The sequence below is a fragment of the Dromiciops gliroides genome, chromosome 1 (genome assembly GCF_019393635.1).
Source record: "Dromiciops gliroides isolate mDroGli1 chromosome 1, mDroGli1.pri, whole genome shotgun sequence".
Taxonomy (NCBI): domain Eukaryota; kingdom Metazoa; phylum Chordata; class Mammalia; order Microbiotheria; family Microbiotheriidae; genus Dromiciops; species Dromiciops gliroides.
The window spans coordinates 543,313,512-543,335,427 of NC_057861.1; the positions used below are offsets into that span (position 1 = coordinate 543,313,512).

Below are 21,916 nucleotides of genomic sequence, written 5' to 3' on the forward strand. Positions count from 1 at the left end.
GAGATGCTTGTGGGTGGATCAATTTAAGAGCTATAAAGAGGATGGACTGGAGTAGGAAAAAGACTTAAAGCACAGATAAATTAGAATGTTGTTGCAATAATCAAGGACGGAGGGAGTGATGGCATGAAAATTCCTCCAATCCCTCTACTTCTCTGTACTTTCTCCATCATTTCTGCTCTGATATCACTTTCCTGCCTCCTAAAAGTAACGAGTTTAACTCCACATCATCCTCTGCTCTTGGCCTTGTAACTCACTGCCACTCATTCCTTTTGAAACCGTAGCCATGGATTACTCCAATGATCCAACTCTTATGCTTCCATTCACATGCTTTTTGAAAGGCAGTGGAAACAAGACAACTCCACTGCCTAGGTACCCTACAAATTTATGTTACACACCTCAGTGGGACCCACACTACAGCAGTATTCCTCCCTAGTTGATTCTCTAATTCACTCTCCACAAAAGCTATGCTAGAACTTTTCTCTACTCAAGCTCTTCCCAGGATCTCTCCCACCCCCTACTCTCAGCTGATCATTTGGCCTCTTAAGTGGCTGAGAAAATTGAGGCCATTCTCTGTGAACTCCTCCTACTCCCCTTTTCTTCATCTCAAAAATCTCTGGCATCTTTTACTTTCTCCTCTCTTGACCTAGTCTCTAATAAGGAAATAAGGTCTTTCTCCTTATCAAAGCCACCTCCAAACAAGTACCCTTTGATTACACATGCATATGCACACACCCATGCTTTCATGGCTCTCCATTTTCTCCATATTGACAACTCATTCATACTTCCCCTCTCTCATTAATCTTCAACCTCCAGGTTCTCTATTGATTCTTTCCCTATTGCTTTCAAATATAAGAATGAGACTCCTCAATCTTTTTTTTTTTAAATCTTCACTACACACTATGATCCCAAAGCTATCACCTTTGCTTGCCCAGCTAAACTTCTAGAAAAACAATCTACACTAGCTGCTGCCACATTCTGTCCTCTTTTTCTCATTCCTCAACCCTTTGCAATCTGACTTCCAACCTTAAGAGCTTTCTCCAAAATTACCAATGATTTAATTGCCATATTTGATGGTCTCTTCTCAGTCCTCATCCCATTCTTGACCACCCTGCTACACTGGACACTGCTGATCTCCCCAACAGTCCAGCCTCTCTGAGTTGTGTGACACAACTCTTTTGATATTCTTCCTATTTGCCTGAATGGTCTTCAGTCTCCTCTGCCAACTTATCATTCATATCACACCTCCTATCCTAACGATTTATCTGGGCCTTCTTCTCTACTCAGTCTATATTTCATTTAAATTGTCTTAGTAAGATTCTGAAGATCACCTGGGAGGATAAGATATGAGACACTGAGGTCCTCTCTCCAACTAAACTGTCAAACATTCAAACTCTACTGCAGAGAGTGCAACTCCCAAGGGCTGGTCATGTTGTTCGAATGCCAAATGGACATTTGCCTAAAAGACTATTTTATGGACAACTCACACAGGGCAAGCATTCACATGGTGGTCAGAAAAAGTGATATAAGGACACTCTCAAGGTCATTCTTTAGAACTGTGGAATTGATTGCACGACATGGGAGACACTGGCACAGGGCTGCTCAGCATAGCATACATACCCTCATCAGAAAAGTTGCTCAATGAGCAAAGCAGAATTGAAGTAGCTCAAAAGAAATGCAAGGTATGCAAATTTAGAGAATCCAAACCAAATGTTCACATGGACTATTTGTGCCCTACCTATGGTAGAGTATTCCAAACTCATATTGGTCTGATCAGACAGTCAGATATCATTTTGGTCCTTTTCAAGAACAGACAACAACCAACCAAGCAACCATATTCTCTCACAGTGACTTCATTACATTCTATGAGTTTAGTTATCATCTCTGCTGATGACTTAACAGATATGCAGCTATATTTTTCTCCAATCTTCAGTCCTACATCCCAAGTTGCCTATTGGACATCTCAAACTAGAACACATTTCAAACTCAATAGATCCCAAACTGAAATCATTACCTTCCCTCTCTCTAAGCAAACACTCCCTTTTCCAAATGTCCCCATTTCTGGCAAAGATACCATCATATTTTCAGTCTATCAGGCTCATAACCTCAGAATTATCCTTGACATCTCACTCCTCCTCACCCCACAGAGGCAATCAGTTGCCATATTTTGCCATTTCTAGCTCTTTTATCCAGCCCCTCTCATTCACACAGCCACCATCTTAGTTCAAGCCCTCAAATTTAGACTAAACTATTGTAGACTAGACCACTGGTCTCTCTGCCTGAAGTTTCTCCCCACTTCAGTCTATCCTCCACACTAGCCACCAAAGTAATTTCTCCTTGCTAGTAGATGTGACCATGCCACTCCCCTACTCAACAAACTCCTCCACTTACCTACTGCCTCTTCAATAAAACATAAATGCCTATGTTTAGCTTTTAAAGCCCTCAACAACATGGCTCCAACTTGTTTTTCCAGCTTCATAATATATTATTCTCCCTCCCACAATCTGTGATCCAGACAAATTGGTCTTCTCTCTTTTCTTTTCCTCACACAACATTCAATATCCTGTTCTCCATCCCTTTGAACTGACAATACTTGGTGTCCAAAGTACACTATCCTCCTCTCATTCGCCTCATACAATTCCCTTCTTCTTCTTCTAGACACAGGTCAAAAATTAGTTACTACACAAAGCCTTTGCTTATTCAAACTGCCACTGTCCTCTCTCCCTAACTACTTGGTATTTACTTTATATTTATTTTGTGTACGTGCGTGTATTTGTCTCTGCCTTTAAAATGTAAGGTTCCTTAAGGAAAAAAAGACTTTCATGATTATTTGTATGCCAGTGCCTGGCAGAGTTGGCACTTAACAAATGCTTACTGACTGCATTAATATTTATCAGCATAGGAGTAAGAACAAATGCTTTAGTCAAAATACAAAATAGAAAAAATTTTTATAAAAATTCTTCTCTCTTTCAAGGGTAGGATTCCACAATTAAACATAAGAAATGAAGTTGGCGTTTTTTCTTTATTTCAGCTCTGGATTTTCCCAATTAAATCTTTATAGGTAGGAAGGCAGAATAACATCTGAGTTTCCTTATATTCCAAAACCACAAACTTTGTGCCTTTTCTGAGAACCATATACAGATCTAGTTTTTAAAAAGCAGCCAAGACAGAGGTGCTTTTATTAAATTATTATCTTAAACATGTGATTTCCTGGTAAAAGGTGATAGGGGCCTAATTACTCCAAAAGGTACTTGCCACTAGATGAAAGTTTGTTTTGTTTTTTTAATTCATGCTTATAAATTTATCATGGTGTGGTGGTTAAGAATTGGAAATCGAACAGATGTCCATCAATTGGGAAATGGCTAAACAAGCTGTGGTATATGATGGTGATGGAATGTTATTGTGCTGTAAAAAATGACAAGCAGGATGATTTCAGAAAGGCCTGGAAAGACTTACATGAACTGATGTATAACAAAGTGAACATAACCAGAAGAACATTGTACACATTAACAGCAATACTGTTTGATGAAGAACTGTGAACGATTTAGCTATTCTCAGCAATACAATGATCCCCAACAATCCCAAAGGACTAATAATGAAGCATACTATCTTTCTCCAGAGAAAGAATGGATATTGCTTGAACACAGACTGAAGCATGCTATTTTTCATGTTCTTTCTTTTTTTCCTCCTTTTTTTTGCACATATATAACATATCTTATTGTTTACTGCCTCAGGGAGGGGGGAGTTGAGGGAGGAAGGGAGGGGCAGAACTTGGAACTCAAAACTTTAAATAAAAATGTTTATATAAAAAAAAATGTATCACAAATGTCTGTTTTGGAGAAAGGAAGTAATGAGCCACTATATTAAGGGCTGCCTTTTGATTCAATTGACTCAATTAATTACTAGAACAGTCTAATCACAAACCTTATAAAATAAACAAGCTCCTATGTACAAAACTTACACCACAATAAAGTTAATTCCACAACAATTAACACTATTTAAATCACAAGTAATGTGAAGTGTCTTCTTTAATTCCTGTGTCATCAAAAGTTAAAACAAGATCTTGCACACAAATTTGTAACAAGTATATTTTCTGAGCTCAAACCACAGATCCAGGAGCACTTTGGGGGAATTGATGAAAATACAAAAGAAATTTTCAGATTTCAAAATATATTTAACTGTATAGTTGAAGAGCTTCCAGCTAACCTTCAAATGAAAGTAATCTACAACATAAAAAAAAGCAATGCTACAAGGCAAATATAAAAATAATCTAATAAAATTCTAAAAATGCTCTCCAAGTGTTGAATGGGCTCGATTAAATTCATATGCTTCTGGACTGATTATCAATATTTGGCAGTACCTGTGTAAAAAGACACTTTCAAAGATAAGCAAGCAAAATCTTACTATAGAGCTGTATTAACAGATCAAAATTTGCAATCGATTCTGAGGATGGGAACACTGACTTTGAACTTCAATTAAGCAAAATGTTATCCTCCCCCCCCCCCCCCAAATTACATTCTTCTCATTAGTAGACCTGCACTGCAACAACTTTACTTTTAGTTGTGGGGCACAAAATTCCAATCACTGAGACAGAGCTCCAAGCATGATCAAATTATTAGAGATCTCAATGGTCCCTAATTATTTGAGTCCAAGACCTTCCTCATGGCCAGGGACTCCTCTGCTTGAGGAAAAATTGCTTTTATTGCCACTAAGGGAGTAAATAGAATGAAGCGGTACAATTCCACCATTGGTTAATTTCAGAAGAGGTAAACTCTTATGATTGACTAAGGGAAATGTCCCTCAATCATAAGCATGTTGTCAACAGGCAACATGTGAAACATGTGAAAACAGGGCACTAGCTACAGATCATTAACTCAGGCTGTCAACTGCAGGCCATTTCTGCAGGAGCTCTCTCTTTTTCTTTTTTTGCAGGAGCTTTCTAAAGGTCATAAGACTCTGTTAATAACATCTCAGTGCCTTCCATAGGTCATAAGACCCTAGTGTTTGACCAACAGTATCCTAGGGTCCAAGGAAGTTGTGGTTTTAAAGCCAAGGTCACTAAGGAGTGGGCAGTAGTGATTCACAGGAGTGAAAAAGCAAATGAATCTTATTTCTTCTTCTTTTTTTTTTTTGGTGAGGCAATTGGAGTTAAGTGACTTGCCCAGGGTCACACAGCTAGTAAGTGTTAAGTGTCTGAGGCCAGATTTGAACTCAGGTCCTTCTGAATTCAGGGCCGGTGCTCTATCCACTGCACCACCCAGCTGCCCCAAATGAACCTTAGTTCAAGCAGTACACTGGGGGTGGGGAGGGGGGGGGGAGACAGGGGCAGCATAGCAATTATATTCTTATCACAGACCTAACAATATGAATCTAGCTGATAAATACAATCAATATAATCATCAATACAGGGCAGATTAATTAATGTAATCTATACAACTTTTATTCTTACAATATTAACTAAATCAAACTTAACACTATTCATTTATAATCACGGACACCCATTAAATAACAATGATGAGTAAATACTGATTAAATTGATTAGGGGTCTCAAAATCATTTTTATAAAATTCTGCCTCTTGGCCCACAAGGCCTAAAATATTTACTACCTGGACATGTACTAGAAAAGTTAACATCCCATCTATCTATCTATCTATCTATCTATCTATCTATCTATCTATCTATCTATCTATCTATCTATCTATCTATCTACCTATCCATCTACCTATCTATCTACCTATACACAGCTATACCTTCCTCCATGGGGGTTAAGGGTGCAGTGTCCCTGCAATTTCAAAAATCCACATAAAATTTTTTTACTGGGGCAGCTAGATGGCACAGTGAATAAAGCATCGGCCCTGGATTCAGGAGTACTTGAGTTCAAATCCGGCCTCAGACACTTAACACTTACTAGCTGTGTGACCTTGGGCAAGTCACTTAACCCCAATTGCCTCACCAAAAAAAAAAAATTTTTACCTCCCCCCCACTTCATACCAGAGAAATCTGAATTCTTCTTCTTTCTTCTTCTTTTATGAGGTATTTACAGTAAAACTTCGGTTGATATTATACATAATACAATACAGCTATTTTATGCATTTCTGAGTTTCTAAACCTTTTCTGTGTCATCTGTAACTTCTGCAAAACTCCCAGAAAATTCCCCGTTTAATTGCTTATGCCCACCCACGACAAACCGAAATCACAATGGGGAAATTTGAGATGTGGAAAAGACAACTGTACAAACAGAAGAAAAGGCCAAACACAATGAAGAAAATCTATGGATTAAGTGAAGTCCAAGAAGTAAACCCAAAAGAAGAGTAACTCCAAAATAAGTACTAACAGATGCTCAAAGAATGGTTCAGCCACAAAGACTTCAGAGCTGTCCTTAAGAAATTAAGCAAGAGTGGGAAAATTGGAACACTAATGCATTGTTGGTGGAGCTGTGAACTGATCCAGCCATTCTGGAGAGCAATTTGGAATTATGCCCAAAGGGTGATAAAACTGTACATACCCTTTTTACCCAGCAATACCACTTTTGGGTCTTTTTCCCAAAGAAATCATGGAAAGGGGAAAGGGACCCACATGTACAAAAATATTTATAGCTGCTCTTTATGTGGTGGCAAGGAATTGGAAGTTATGGGGATGCCCATCAATTGGGGAATGGCTGGACAAGTTGTGGTATATGAATACAATGGAATACTATTGTGCTGTAAGAAACAATGAGCAGGAGGAGTTCAGAGAAACCTGGAGGGTCTTGCGTGGGCTGATGATGACTGAGATGAGCAGAACCAGAAGAACATTGTACACAGTATCATCAACATTGAGTGTTGATCTACTGTGATGGACTATATTCTTTTCACCAATGCAATGGTACAGAAGAGTTCCAGGGAACTCATGATAAAAGAGGATCTCCAAATCCAAGAAAAAAAAAAAAAGAACTGTAGAGTATAGATGCTGAATGAACCATATTATTTCTTTTGTTTTTGGTGCTGTTGTTTTTTTCTCTTTTGAGGTTTTTCATCATTGCTCTGATTTTTCTCTTATAACATGACTAATGCAGAAATAGGATTAATGTTATTATGTATGTGTGTGTGTGTGTGTGTGTATATATATATATATATATATATCCTATATCAGATTACCTGCTGTCTAGGGGAGGGGGGAGGGAGGGAGAAAAATCTGAAATTGGAAAGCTTGTATAAACAAAAGTTGAGAACTATCTTTACATGTTAACAGAAAAATAAATAAATAAATAAATATTTTTTTAAAAAATAAAGAAATTTCAGGGAAAAAAAAAGAAATTAAGCAAGAGTTAAGAAACAAATAAGTGAAAATAGTGATATTTAGGAAAACAACTGAAAGGAAAATAGTTTAGAATAGATTTTTTAAAATTATTTAAGTAGGATATTTCCTAAAAAATAGAATGAAGCAATTAGAACGCATTAACTCTGTAAGACTACAAAAAATATTATACAAAAATCAAAAGATGGAAAAATAGAATGGAAGTAAATCTAAGGTATCTAATAGCAAAAACAACATTTGTGAAGAAATCGAGAAGAGATAACTTAATAATCACGGAAATCCCTGAAAATCACAACCGAGCAAAAAATCTAGATATATTTCAAGAAATCATTAACTACAACTCTCCACATCTACTACAACCAGAAGACAGTAAAAATGGAAAGAAATCACTGGTCATTAGTTAAAAGAAACCCCAAGCTGAAAATATTCAGTAATTTCATAGTCAAAATACAATCTCCAAGTTAAAGAAAAATTACTATAGACAGTCACAAAGAAACAATGAACACCAAGAAATCAATGTCAGAATCCCACAAGACTCTGCTAGGGAGAAAATCTTCAAATAAAATATTGCAGAAGGCACGAAAAAAGGGCTTACAACCAAGGCAAACTTACTTGGCAAAACTGAGTACTACTGGGGGATGGGGGTGGGATGGACTAGAGGATTTTCAAGTAATTCTTGATGAAAAGTTGCAAATAGAAACTCTGAAATGCAAATGCAGGAGTCAACAGAAACCTAGAAAAAAATTAGAAACAAAATAGGTGCCAATCAATCGGGGAATGGCTGAGCAAATTATGGTATATCAACATAACATAATATTACTGTGTGATAAGGACAAAAAGGGTGGATTCAGATAAACAGGAGGATTTGTATGAAATGACACAATGTGAACTGAACAAAACTAGGAAAAGCTTAAGAATGCTCATCAATGCAACAGTCAATATTAAGAATGATGATGGGGGGCCAGCTAGGTGGTGAAGTGGATAAAGCAGTGGCCCTAGATTCAGGAGGACCTGAGTTCAAATATGGCCTCAGATACTTGACACTTACTAGCTGTGTGACCCTGGGCAGATCACATAACCCTCATTTCCCTGCCGAGAGAGAGAGAGAGAGAGAGAGAGAGAGAGAGAGAGAGAGAGAGAGAGAGAGAGAGAGAGAGAGAGAGAGAGAGAGAGATCGCGCGAGAGCTTTTATCTTTTTCTTGGGAAGGGATTGAGAAGGAATTTTTAAAAAAAAGACAAACAGGACTGACCACTCCACCCAAATACACAGCAGGGAAACAGAACTTGGCCCTTGTACAATGCCCCAGTTCAGGAACTAAGGCTCAGAAATCACTATATAGAAGGGAACATAATTATCATAGAATTATTAAAGATCCAGAGTTATGGGGGAAATAGGTGGTGGGGGTCCTTAGGTATTTCTCTTTAAAGAATTACCCCCTTTCAAATACAATCCGCTTAGAATAAAATAGTCTTTTATTTAGGAACTTAGAGGGGACTTTCCTCGAGGGGAGAAAATGGCACATTTCTCTTCGACTGGGATGAAGGCCAAAGTCTTTATAAAGGATGGATGGGGGGGACGGGGACGGATGAGGTGACAACCTGACTATGGAAAGTTCCCTTTGGGGGTGAGGAAAGCTTGAATGAAAGGTGGTGGTCCTGTCTTCTGGAGTTATCTCTGTCCCCTGGCACAGATCAGGAAACAGCTGGGCTTCCTTACTTCTTAGGTGTGTTAGTTCTTTAGTTTAGCTTCTCAAGGAGAGTTACTCCGGACCAATATCACAGAGGTACCAAAAAATCCAAGCTAGAAAATGAATCTACAATAACTGAAAGCAGAGACTCAAAAGATAAAATGGATTTTTCACAAGGACTACAAAAATACATGGAAGAACTGACAAAAGATGAAAAAAAAAACCCCCAAAGCTCTGGAAAACAGAAATGGAAGGAAAGAATAAATAGTTTAAGATGGAAAGTGATGAATTTTACCTAAGTAACAAAATCCCTGAAGATTAAGACCCTAGAACACGGGTCAAGGAAAGATAATTTAAGAATCAGACTCCCTGAAAGATATGATTTTTAAAAAGAGGCCGCACGCTATATGTCTTTCATTCTTTAAAAAAACACACTTTTATTAAAATTTTATTCTTTTACAATTAATAGGGCCCCACTGGGGCAAAGAGACAAACAAAAATGCTCATAACAAAAGGCATAGAGGAAGGGAAACTAGACAAGACAGCAGAGTAGGAGGAAATAGTACAGCCCAGCTTCTCCAATAAACATCTAAAAAGAACACCAGGGTTGTGATTAAGACATGGTCTAAGACCACAAATCTGCGCCACAGGCTAGTGACCAGGCCAGCAAGTGTGGATGAAAGTTCGATGAAATCATGGAGATAGACCCCATTAGTAGAAAATGGTCACAGTGATATACAAAGTCCTGAGAGAGAATCTCAGACTCAACCACTGGGTACAGAATGGGCACAGAAAGCTGATGTTGTAGCCCAAAAAAGGGGCCATGCTATTGCCCCAACTCCAGAGAAGAAAGCCTAGACCTAACCCAGAGAAGAGTCTAAACTGTTCCCTGATTTAGAGAGGAATGCAAAAATTCACTATGACCACATTGGATTTATATGGAATACAGAATTATTCAATATTAGGAAAACTATAAACTTAAATTGTTCATATTAATAAGCATGACAAAAATCATATAAGTATATTAATAGATGAAGAAAAAGCTTTTAAAAAACATAACTCGGGGGCAGCTAGATGGCGCAGTGGATAGAGCACCGGCCCTGGAGTCAGGAGGACTTGAGTTCAAATTCGGCCTCAGACACTTAACACTTACTTGCGACCCTAGGCAAGTCACTTAACCCCAATTGCCTCACAAAAAAAACCAAAACAAACAAACAAACAAAAAACCATAACTCATTTCTGTTTTGAAAGATAGTTGGATGTGATAGACTTGGCTCTTCTCAGCAACACAATGGTCTAAGATAGTTTCAAAGGACTCATGATGGAAAAAAAGAACTGTGGAATCTAGATGCAGATTGCACCATACTATTTCTACTTTTTTTGTTTTCCTTTTATGAGGTTTTTCCCTTTTGCTCTGATTCATCTTTCACAGCATGACTAATGCAGAAATATTTTTAATGTGATTGTACATATATAAACTATATCAAATTGCTTGCTGTCTTGGGGAAGGGGGAGGGAGGGAGAAAGATTTGAAACTAGAAATCTTATAGAAACAAATGTTGAAAACTATCTCTACATGTAACTAGGGGTGGGGGGAGTCAATAGGGGTTAAGTGACGTCACATAGCTAGTAAGTGTCTGAGATCAAATCTGAACTCTGGCCCTTGTGACTCCAGGGCCAGTGTCCTATCTATTGTACCATACAGCTGCCCCATAAATTATTCATTAAAATACTAGTCACACTTCTTTTCCTTTTACCACATTTACCTTACTGTAAAGTCACAATGAGTAATTCTGCCAGGCCAAGGTGGCTTAGTGGGAAAGACAGAGAAATCTGCCAACACTGGAGGTGCAAACTGGGACGAGCTAGAAGCAAGCTACAAAGAGCACTATAGAGCCCAGGGACTGAAAAAGAGCTGAGAATGGGCACAAGGGCAGAAAACGTTCCTAGGGAATCCCTCAAGTATTTAGTACAAGGTGCAAGAGCAGGTTGCCATCTGGCAGCAATGTTGCTCACTACCCCATTCTGGATTACAGGTCCAGGGCAGAGAGAAACAGTCACGAGCACTGGTCCTAGTTGTGAAGTGTGGGGGGGAGACACTTGAACCTCATTCTTATCTGAACTAAAGTAGGGAAGAATACATACATACATATACATGCATACACACAGAAACACAACAGAGAAACTGGAGAGAGAAGGATTAAGGGAAAGGAGGATGAAGAATAAGGAGAAGGGGAAATGGGAAGGTCGAGTCAATGGACAAAATAATCAGGAATAAAACTAATTCTTAAAGAAGAGATGGGGGAAAGAGAAGGAACAAGTTTAAGAGATCAAAAAATGACCTACTACATTGCCACTACTGCTCATGCAAAGAAACCTTGTTTTACTTGATTCTCAAGAAATGTCCAAGTGCTAATTTGTATCCTGACATGAAAGAAGAATGACAGTCTAAGAGAGAAGCTACAGACATTTATAATTTTGGAACCACTGCCAGTATGGTCCATTTTTGGCTATTACTCAAAGATCACACTATCAAAATTTGCATATATACTGCATTCAGTTAAAAACAGTCCTGGGAGAAAGATTTCTCTCTCAACACTTTCATCAACAAAAGACAAAAAGAACAGATCAATTAATTCTACATGCAATTAAAGAAATATAGAAAGAAATAACAAATCAAAGAACTCCACCAAAGAACTCACCAAAATGGAAATTCTGAAAAATCAATGAAAAGATTAACAAAAAACTGAAAGCAAAAATACACTGAATTAAACCATTTACTAAGACATGGTCAAAATGGATACACGACCTAGATATGAAGGGAGACAGCACAAGAAAATTAGAAGAACATGGAACATGTTACCTATCAGACTTATAGCAAGGAGAACAATTTATGAACAATAGGTAGAGAGCATTGTGAGGTGTAAAATGGATAATTTCAATTACATTTAAAATTAAATTTTAATTAAAATTACATTAAATTTTAAAGGTTTTGTACAAATAAAACCAATATAGACAAGATTAGAAGGCAAGCAGAAAACTGGGGGAGAGGGGAGGGGAATTTTATGGACAGTCTCTCAGATAAAGGTTTCATTTTTCAAATATATAAAGAACTTTGTCAAATTTATAAGAAAGTTGGGGGCAGCTAGGTGGCGCAGTGGTCCTGGATTCAGGAGGACCTGAGTTCAAATATAGCTTCAGACATTTGACACTTATTAGCTGTGTAACCCTGGGCAAGTCATTTAACCCCATTGCCTCACAAAAAAATAAAACAAAAAGTATGACTATAATAGTCCAACTTCATGGGGGATGCTAGGTGGCGCTGTGGATAAAGTACTGGCCCTGGATTCAGAAGGATCCGAGTTCAAATCCAGCTTCAGACACTTGACACTTACTAGCTGTGTGACCCTGGGCAAGTCACTTAACTCTCACCTATGTTAAGTGACTTGCCCAGGGTCACACAGCTTGTAAGTGTCAAGTGTCTGAAGCCGGATTTGATTTCAGGTCACATATATCTATATATATCTATATATATATATGAGAAAGTCATTCCCCAATTATTGATAGATGGTCAAAGGATATGAACAGTTTTTTGATGATGAAATAAAAACTACACATGTTTATATGGAAAAATGTGCTAAATCATTATTTATTAGAGAAATGCAAATTAAAACAACTTTGAAATATCATCTTATATCTATCAGATTGGCTAACATGATAGATGTCTTTCAATTGGGGAATGGCTAAACAAGTTGTGGTATATGACTACTGATGGATACTAATGTGTTATAAGAAATGATGAGCTGGCTGATTTTAGAAAAACATGGAAAGACTTGCATGCAATAATGAAAAGTGAAATAAGCAGTACCAGAAGAATGTTGTACAAAATTACAGAAATTTTGTCTTTAGAACTCTCATCTTGAGTAACACTCAAACTTACTACAAAGGACTTATGAAAATGCTATCCACCACTAGAAAAAGAACTGATAAACAGAAGTATATACAGTATGTATGTTTGTGTTTATAACCTTCTCTAGGGTGGGGGAGGGAGGGAGGGAGAAAAAAAAATTTTAAGTTCACAACAGAGAACAAAAGAAAACTTAGAAGCAAGCTCAGAAAAGTAGGGTAGCTTTGGAAACACTAAGTAATATTTATTACATAGTCAGTTTGGTTTTTTTAAAGTAAACAGTCTGAAATAGAAATGCATGGTTCTATCTTGAATCCTCTCTTAGGTTGGGCTATGTACATGGAAATGTTCTTTGTTTTGGTCTTTTTGTATTTAAGATCAAAATGAATTAAAAAATTTTGAAAAATGCATTGAATTGATAAATAAAGCTAGAAGCTTTTTTTGAAGAATTAAACAGATATGCCATTAGTCAACTTAAAAGAAAAGAAAACCTAATTTCCAACATCAAAATGGATAAAGGAAAACATGATAAATGAATATAGGAAATTATTTTCCCAATTATATGCCAGTAAAACTTATGAATATAATAAATATTTGTGAAAATATAAAAAACCCAGATTAAATGAATAACTAAGTTCACCCAATCTCAGATGGTTCCCAGATTGATCTTACCAGATCCAGTCATTCTCTACCAAAATCACCAGCTATCAAGTAGAGGTTTCCAAATGGATGTCCCATATACATCTCTAATCAATGTGTCAAAACCAAACTCATTAACTTTCTTCCTAAATACATCTTTTTTTTCCTAATATCCCTATTTCTTTTGAGGGCTCTATTATCCTTCCAGTTATTCAGGTTCCAATCAGTTAACAAGTTTTGTCCATTCTACCTCCAAAACATCTCTCCCTTCTATCTCCTTTTCTCTATTCAAATAACAATCATCATAGTTCAAGCTCTCATCACCATTTGCCTGGATTACTGCAAAAAAGCTCCCTACTGCTTCCACTTGCTTTCTACCCCAATCTATCCTCCACACAATGCCATACTGACATTCCTAAAGCATAGGTCTAACAATGCCACTCCCCTATTCAAGAAACTTTGGTGGCTCTTATTTGCTTTTCAGATAAAATAGAAAACTCCTTGGGTGGGCTGGCATTTCAAGTGTTTCATAATCACCTTTCCAAGATATTGCACATTATTCAACCTTCTATGTTCCAGCCAAACTGTCATACTTTGATTTCCCCACTGATGACATTCCACCTCTTGCTTCCTTGTGTCTACTCAAGCTGTACCCCACACCTCACCTCAGCCCCTTAGAATCTCTAATTTCTTTCAAGGCTCAGTTCAAATTCAACCTCATAGAGGAAGCCTATCTTTATTCTCCCTTGCCCAGCTGCTAGTGTGCTCCCCCTTAAATTAGTTGTGCAATGGGCTCAATAAAAGTTATCTTTAGAAAGATAAGCCTAAGTATAGATGCCATATAATCACAGTGGCATGTGAAGAGAAACTAAGGAAGTGGAACATCTCAACCAAAACTGAAGAGGAAAAAATCCAACTAGATTACTAGTTGTTTTGTCAACTCTGAATTTATAGTTACAGTTACAAATTATTAGCGATCAAAATAGAATGTGAGGGGACTTGCACAAAAAAAAGTATAGGAAATTAAATACTGTATCTTAAAGAAAAAAACATCTAAATGCTACACCTTAATTTATTCGTCCTACATTTCAAAAGCAGAATCACAGAACAAAGAGTAGGAAAAGACCTTGGAATCAATCTAGCCAAAGCTACAGCTAAACAAGAATCCCCTCTGAAACATTCCCTACAAGTTGTTCAGTCTACAAATGAAATTTTCGTTAAAGCTGAACCTAGAATTTTAAAGTCTGACTTTGAATCCTGTATAGGACACTGACTAGTAGTGTGGCCATGGGCAAGTCATTTAACTTCTCTGTACCTCAAATTCCTAATATGAAAAATGCGAATGATACTGGCATTACACCTTTGGGTTGTTGTGAGAAAAGGACTTTAAATACTTTTAAAAATATAACATAAATGTGAGTTACTTTTTTAAAAAAGTTCATCCTTTAGCTTTAGAGCTTTTCCCTAAAATATTTTGTGTTGTTGTTCAGACCTGTCATTTTTTCAGCATATCAAACTATACAGTGAAAAAATTCACTCTACCAAGGAGACCAGCAATTTCTCTACAAATATTAAAATCAGATCTTTTAAAGAAACTAAGGGGAAAATGTAAAGGAAGGAGATTCAGCAGCACTGACCTTTTAAACTATATTATAAAGCGAAAGCATTATTGAAGTATAAAAATGGATAATTTCAATTGCTTTAAATTAAAAATCTCTTGTATAAATAAACCCAATGTAGCCAGGATTAGAAGGAAAGCAGAAAACTGGGAAAAAACTTTTCACAAAAAATCTCTCAGATAGGATATGATTATGATGGAATACTGCTATGAAATGATGAACTGGTTGATTTAGAAAACGTGGAAAGACTTGGATCTATGATTCTATAGATTCTATCCACCTCCAGAGAAAGAACTGACAAATAGAAATATGCACAGTATGGTCTTACATATATGTATATATGTATGTCTGTTTATAGATATGTATATAAATAGATATACATTCACATTTAACTGTAGAGGGAGATAAAATATACAATGTGTAAAATTTATTACATAGGTTTTCATGAAATGGAAATTTCTCATTTTATATCGAATCCTCTCTTATGCTCTGCTGTGTACATGGAGATTTTCTTTTATTTTTTCTTTTCTCATTTTGTATTTAAGTTTAAAATGAATAAAAACATTTTAAAAATAAAAACAAAATCAGGACTTTCTTTTCTTTCTTTTTCTTTTCAGGACTTTATTTTCAAAGATGGAATATACACTAGTATGGAAGAAGAAATCCAAGTCCAACATAAAAATGTTAAGTAGGATAGGGTCTTTTTCTTTTAACTGATGTCAATGTATCTCCCATAAGAGAGCTGAGAACATAGTAGTACATCTCACCAAATGTGTGACTATTAACAATCTCAAACATACATATAGAAACAGTTTCTTCCTTGCAAAAAAGTTCTCATTTTTCAAAATTTCATCAAATATAAGAAACAAGTTTAAAAATTGTGGCAAGAAATTAAACACTGAGTTTCAATATTTACCTTTCATGCTGACATATACAACTGCTGAAACAACACATATTATAACAGCCAGAAGAATAATGAGTACAATCAGATAGCTGTTCAACAAAGCTCCCCCAACACAATTAAGCTTTCCTTTCTGCTTAAGATACAAAACGAGAATTCCAATCCACCTGCAAGGAAACAACAGGAGATACAAAAAAAAAAAAAAGAATTAGTACAAAACATTTTATTTTGGAAAATGAACCAGTAGATCTGCTCGGTATTATTAAACAGTACATAAATGAAGCAAATGAGTTTATCAACAACATATTTGGGGGCAGCTGGATGGTGCAGTGGAGAAAGCACTGGCCCTGGATTCAGGAGGACCTGAGTTCAAATCCGTCCTAAGACACTTGACACTTACTAGCTGTGTGACCCTGGGCGCATCACTTAACCCTCACTGCCCCGCAAAAATAAAGTAAAATAAAATTCGCCAGCCCTTATTTAAAAAAAAAAAAAATGGGGGCAGCTAGGTGGTGCAGTGGAGAAAGCACCAGCCCTAAATTCAGGAGGACCTGAGTTCAAATTTGCCCTCAGACACTTGACCCTTACTAGCTGTGTGACCCTTGGCAAGTCACTTAACCCCTAATGCCCAGCAAAAAAAAGAAAAGAACAACGTATTTGTCAGCATTTCATTTAAACCAACCATCGGTAACTTAAGCACTTTTATTAATAACAATTAAATCAGTGGGACACATTATTTTCTCTTTAAAAATTAGCTTTACTTTGTCAATTCCCACGTAATTGTCCTTATTCAATAAAATACAGGCAACTGAAAAAAAAAAGCCCCTAACAAAACTAATTTTGCATAGTTAAGTACTAAGATTTAAACAATGCTTTAGGGTTTGTAAGGTATATTTTACATTATCTTTGCACTAAAACTATGACCATTTTGGGGGTCATTTTCACTTCAAATACTGATTTCTAAAGCTTTAAAATCAACAAGTAACAATGATCTTTACATATATTATCTTACTTGATCTTTACAACAACCCTATAAGACATGTATTGAAAGGATAATTTATCCCCATTTCACAGATGAAAAAAGCAAGGCTCTGAAAGTAATCTGTCCAAAGTCACAAGACTGAAGAGGCAAGGCACCAGGATGTGATAAAAAAAACTGAGGACTTCGGTTCAAAGATCAGCTCTGTTAAATACTTCTTATGTGATCTTGGGCAAAGATGCTTTATATCTATGGGCCTCAATTTCTTCAGCTATAAAGTGAAGAGATTGGACCAGATCGTCTTTACTGACCCTACCAGCTCTAACTTTCTAAGAGTCTGCCTTGGACTTAAACCCATCACCTGGGTATGTAGAACAAATTTCATGAACCAAATGGCTTTCCCATAGCTGTTTAAACATTTGTCCCTCACTGTCAGAAACCAAAATAACAATAATTTGTTCAACGCTTTCAAAGGAAAAAAAAAAAAAAGCATTCCAAGTGTTTTTTGAATCTCATCAGGTTTCAGGTAAAATATATTACTAGGATGAAAAATAATTCAGCAGTAACTTGGTAGCCTAAGTATGTCATGAACACATTTTTCAGCATTTTGTCAGTACTTAAGTTTTTATTTACTATTTGTCTAGTAACTAGAGGATTTAACTGGCAAACTAATTAATAAAGTGTAGGTTATTTGGATAATAATCTAAAAAAAGGAATAAAAAAAATGTTCCAATGTTATAGATGAATTGTAGTAGCAGGTTACCTAGTAACTGTAAATATAAGTCATTTGGATATATTTTAAATAAAAGTTACAAGAAATATTCTAGTTTTATAGCTAGAGGATTCTTTCCCTTAGCAGCAAAAATTCAGATACCTCTGAAGACATCCTCATAAACGAATTTAAGCTTCAGAAGTTTTAAAAAGTAATAAAATACTGCATTATCAGATCTAGAAACTACATAGCAACAGGAACACTGGTTTTGCTTAACTCTGAAACCAATATGGCTGGAAAACATTGGAAAGAATACTAGTTTACAGTAGCAGTTCTGCTAAGCTGAACCACCTTGGGCAAGTCACTAACACTCTCTGAGCCTCAATTTCCTCATCCATAAAAGGGGGATTGTTCTCTAAAATCCCTTCCAACTCTAGAATTCTAATATTTTTTGCAGTAGTCTCTAGCTGAGGAAAAATTGTAATTTCCAAGGCAGTGTGAAAAAGGTCTCACCTCCTAGATCTAGAGCTTTCTTTTATTCTGCTCCCCAGTGCCTTCAACATACTGTATTATTACTGAGGAGCAATCAAGCTATCTACCACAAAACTAAAATAAGCTATTGCCCTGGGGAACTGAGAAAGCAGGACTAGGGGATAAAAATGTTGGATTTGGGCTGAGGCTGACCTAGGTTTCAATCCCACTTCTACCATCTACTAGCTTTGTAGTAAGTGATATGGTACAGCAGGAATGGTGCAAGATTTGCTATCAAAGGCCTTTCCCCAAAAATCCTGTCAGGCAAGTCACTTAACATCTGGGTTGCAGCAAATGAGAGGGTTGGACAAAATAAAAGTCTAAAGTGCCTTCTAGCTCTAAATCTATGATTCAGAGCCAAGTTTCTCATCTGTAAAATGAGGATAATAATACCAGAAGCACCGTCAAAGAATAAACACAATAATCATAGGTCACATAAGATACAAAAAGAGGCAGAAGACAGTCCCTCAAGGAGCGTACACTTTGAATATCTTGTAGATACACATTTTGTGCATGTTATCTTCTGACTTCCTTCAAGACAGCTCAAATACCACCTTTTGCAGACCTTTCCCAGTGTACCTACCTCCTTACCCTATCACCTTCCTTATATACACTGTATATCTAGTATAGTTTCTAAGTACATGCTCGCGTTGTCTCCTGGCTTTCTTCAAGACTTAAATTAAATTCCACTTTCTGCAAGAAGCATTTCCCAGGGGTCTCCTCTCCCTCTCTTGCACTTGCCATTCTTCTGAGAACTTTTATACTCTATATCTTCTATGTGCATGTTTGTGCGCTGGTTGCCTTCTGAACTTCCTGACTCAACTCAAATCCTACCTTCTGCAAGAGGACTTTCCCCATATTCCCCAATGCTAGTGGTATCCAAATGAACAAGTCGACTAGTATTTATTAAGTTCCTACTACATATAGTAGGTGCTTAATCTCTCTCTCTTTCTCTCTCTCTCTCTCTCTCACTCACACACACACACACACACACACACACACACACACACACACACACACACAATGTACTGTACTAAACCCTATGTTTATAAAGAAAGGCAAAACCAGCCCCATGACTTTTATAAACTCATAATTAGAGATTAAGGGACCAGTTTTTATCTGGTATGTACATGTTCACGTTCAACCCACTCTTTATGACCCCATTTGGGGTTTTCTTAGCAAAGATACTAGAGTTGTATTCCATTTCCTTCTCCAGCTCTTTTTACTGATGAGGAAACTGAAGCAACCAGGCTGTGATTTCCCCAGGTCGAATTTGAACTCAGGTCTTCCTGACTATCCAATGTGCCACGTAGCTGCCCCATATGTAAACAGCTTCTCCATCATTAGAATTCGAGTTCTTGGGGCAGCTAGGTGGCGCTGTGGATAGAACACCGGCCCTGGATTCAGGAGGACCTGAGTTCAAATCCGACCTCAGACACTTTTACACACTTACTAGCTGTGTGACCCTGGGCAAGTCACGTAACCCCAACTGCCCCCCCCCACACACAAAAGAATTCGAGTTCTTGGAGAGTAGGGACTATTCTAAAAATTTCTTTTGTATCCCCATTGCTTATCACTGTGCCTAGCACGTGGTAAGTACTTAAGAAATGGTTGTTGATTGATTGATTGATTATGAGGAGGTAATCTCAGAAGGAAGGTGGTAGCAGCTGGGGGGGGGGGGGAGAGCGGAGATTGAAGGGTTCTTGCAGAAAGTGGGAAAGGTTTCTTGAAGAAAGTAGAATTTAAGCTAAGTCCTGAAGAAGTCAGGAGACAACACTAAGACAACCATGTACATACAAAACACACAAGATATATGTATATAGTGTGTTTACAAGGTGATGGGGGAGAGGGGTGCACACTGGGAAAGGATGCTTCTATTAGAAAATGGGATTTGAGCTGTGTTGAAGGAAACCAGAAGACAACTGTGCTGTGAGTTCCTTGAAGTGAGAGACTGTCTTTTGCCTTTTTGTCATCCCCAAGCACTTAGCACAATGCCTACCACATAGCAGTCGTTTAATAAACGTTTACTGATTAATTATTGATTGATTAAAGGGAGGTCATTTCAGAAGGAAAGAACAAGCAGTTCGTGGGAGAGGAGTGAAGGGAGCCCAAGCAAGGCTTCTTACAGAAAGTGGAACTTAAGCTAAGTCTAGAATAATGTCAGAAGGTAGGGAGAGGGCAGCTAGGTGGCGCCGTGGCTGGAGCACTGGCCCTGGAGTCAAGAGGACCTGAGTTCAAATTCTGCCTCAGGCACTTGACATTTACTAGCTGTGTGACCCTGGGCAAGTCACTTAACCCTCATTGCCCTGCAAAAAAAAAAGGTAGGGAGAGGGTTCCCAGGCATGGGGCACAACCACAGAAAAGGCAATCAGAGTCGGGAGAAGGCTCATAGATTTAAGAGATGGAAGGAACCTGGTCGATCACCTTGCTCGCTTCCTCCCTTTTACGGATAAGGAAACAAGTCCAGAGAAGTTAATCGACTACCTCGAGGTCACCTAGGGCAATAAAATGACAGGAGTCGGATTCGAACCCGGGTTTCCTCCCTATTCCCACCCCAGACTCCAAATCCAGGGTTCGCTGTCCTTACAACTCTTAAAAAGCAAAGATTGGCTGCTGCTCTCCAAGTGCAAACAAGAACTCATCAATCACAATCACAATCCTCAGGCTCCCCACGAGTTCCCGGCCTGAGCCTCAGGCCTTGCGGGGAGTTGGGGGGGGGGGAGGGCCTAGAGGGAGAGAAGAGGGGAGTAGGGAATTCCACACACACTTCTGCCCCAGTGAGGCTAATAGGAGGGAGGAGAGAGGTGGTCTAAGTAAAAGGGAGGAGAGGAGGGGTGGTTTAAGGAGGATAGAAAAGGAAGAAAAGGGAAAGGAGGAAGGAATCCCCCCACACACACACCCCTTTCCATCTGCCCTGGGGAGGTGGTTTACGCAGTGCCAGGGGAGCGGGAAGCAAAAAAGGAGGAGGGGGAGTGAGAGGTGCTTAGTAGTGGGCGGGGAGGGGGAGGGGGAAGAGGGGTGGTTTAAGGAAGTAAGGGGAGGAGGAGGTGATTCTCTCCTCCCTTCTGCCTTGGGAAGAAGGTCCCCCTCGCAGTCCCGGACCGCGGCACTCACCAGGTCACTCGAAAAAAAAGCTCGAAGGCGCCCGGGAAGACCAGGTCGTCGCTGGCTATGGCCCAGCGCCGGCCGAACAGCACCATGCCCGGCATCGTGGGAGCGTATCGTGGGCCGCCCCAACTCCCCGCCCCACCGCCGCCCGCTGTGGCCCGGCCCTCTTCGCCGTCCCGTTTCCCCGCGCTTCATGCGCGCGACGACGCGCACACGCCCACAAGCCCGGAAGCGTCCTCCGCCCGGCTTCCGGATCCACCAGCTCTCGGAGTCCCTCGGGATAGAAATCCGGGACTTCTCTGACCCCCGCTGCGCATGCTCCCTGCCTCACCTACTCTCTCGCCTCGCCTCCTTCCCCAGCTCATTTGCGGCTCAGGAGCACGGTGTTCTCCCGGTGCATTTCTCTACTCCAGCCTGGGGGAGGACAGAGGTCTCCCGTGTGTTTTACTATTATTAGTCAGAGCCTGGAATCTTTTTAATTTTTAATTTTTTTGTTTTGTTTTGGGGTGGGGCACTGAGGGTTAAGTGACGCCCAGGGT

At 38.5% G+C, this 21,916-nt stretch overlaps 1 protein-coding gene across 2 annotated transcripts in view; it reads right to left on the bottom strand.

Moving 5' to 3' along the window:
• The window catches only part of DAGLB (diacylglycerol lipase beta), a 47,363-nt gene extending 25,771 nt beyond the window's left edge, over positions 1–21,592 (bottom strand). The window contains exons 1-2 of one of the 2 annotated variants that reach the window (XM_043979148.1): positions 21,384–21,592; positions 16,063–16,214 (exon numbers count right to left, since the gene is read on the bottom strand). In XM_043979148.1, coding sequence (XP_043835083.1) covers positions 16,063–16,214; positions 21,384–21,478 — 247 coding nt within the window. In that variant the 5' untranslated portion in view covers positions 21,479–21,592. Of the gene's footprint in view, positions 1–7,905; positions 8,027–16,062; positions 16,215–21,383 lie in introns of those variants that run through there. The other variant, XM_043979149.1, reaches the window with a different exon arrangement.
• Positions 21,593–21,916: the final 324 nt, after the last annotated feature.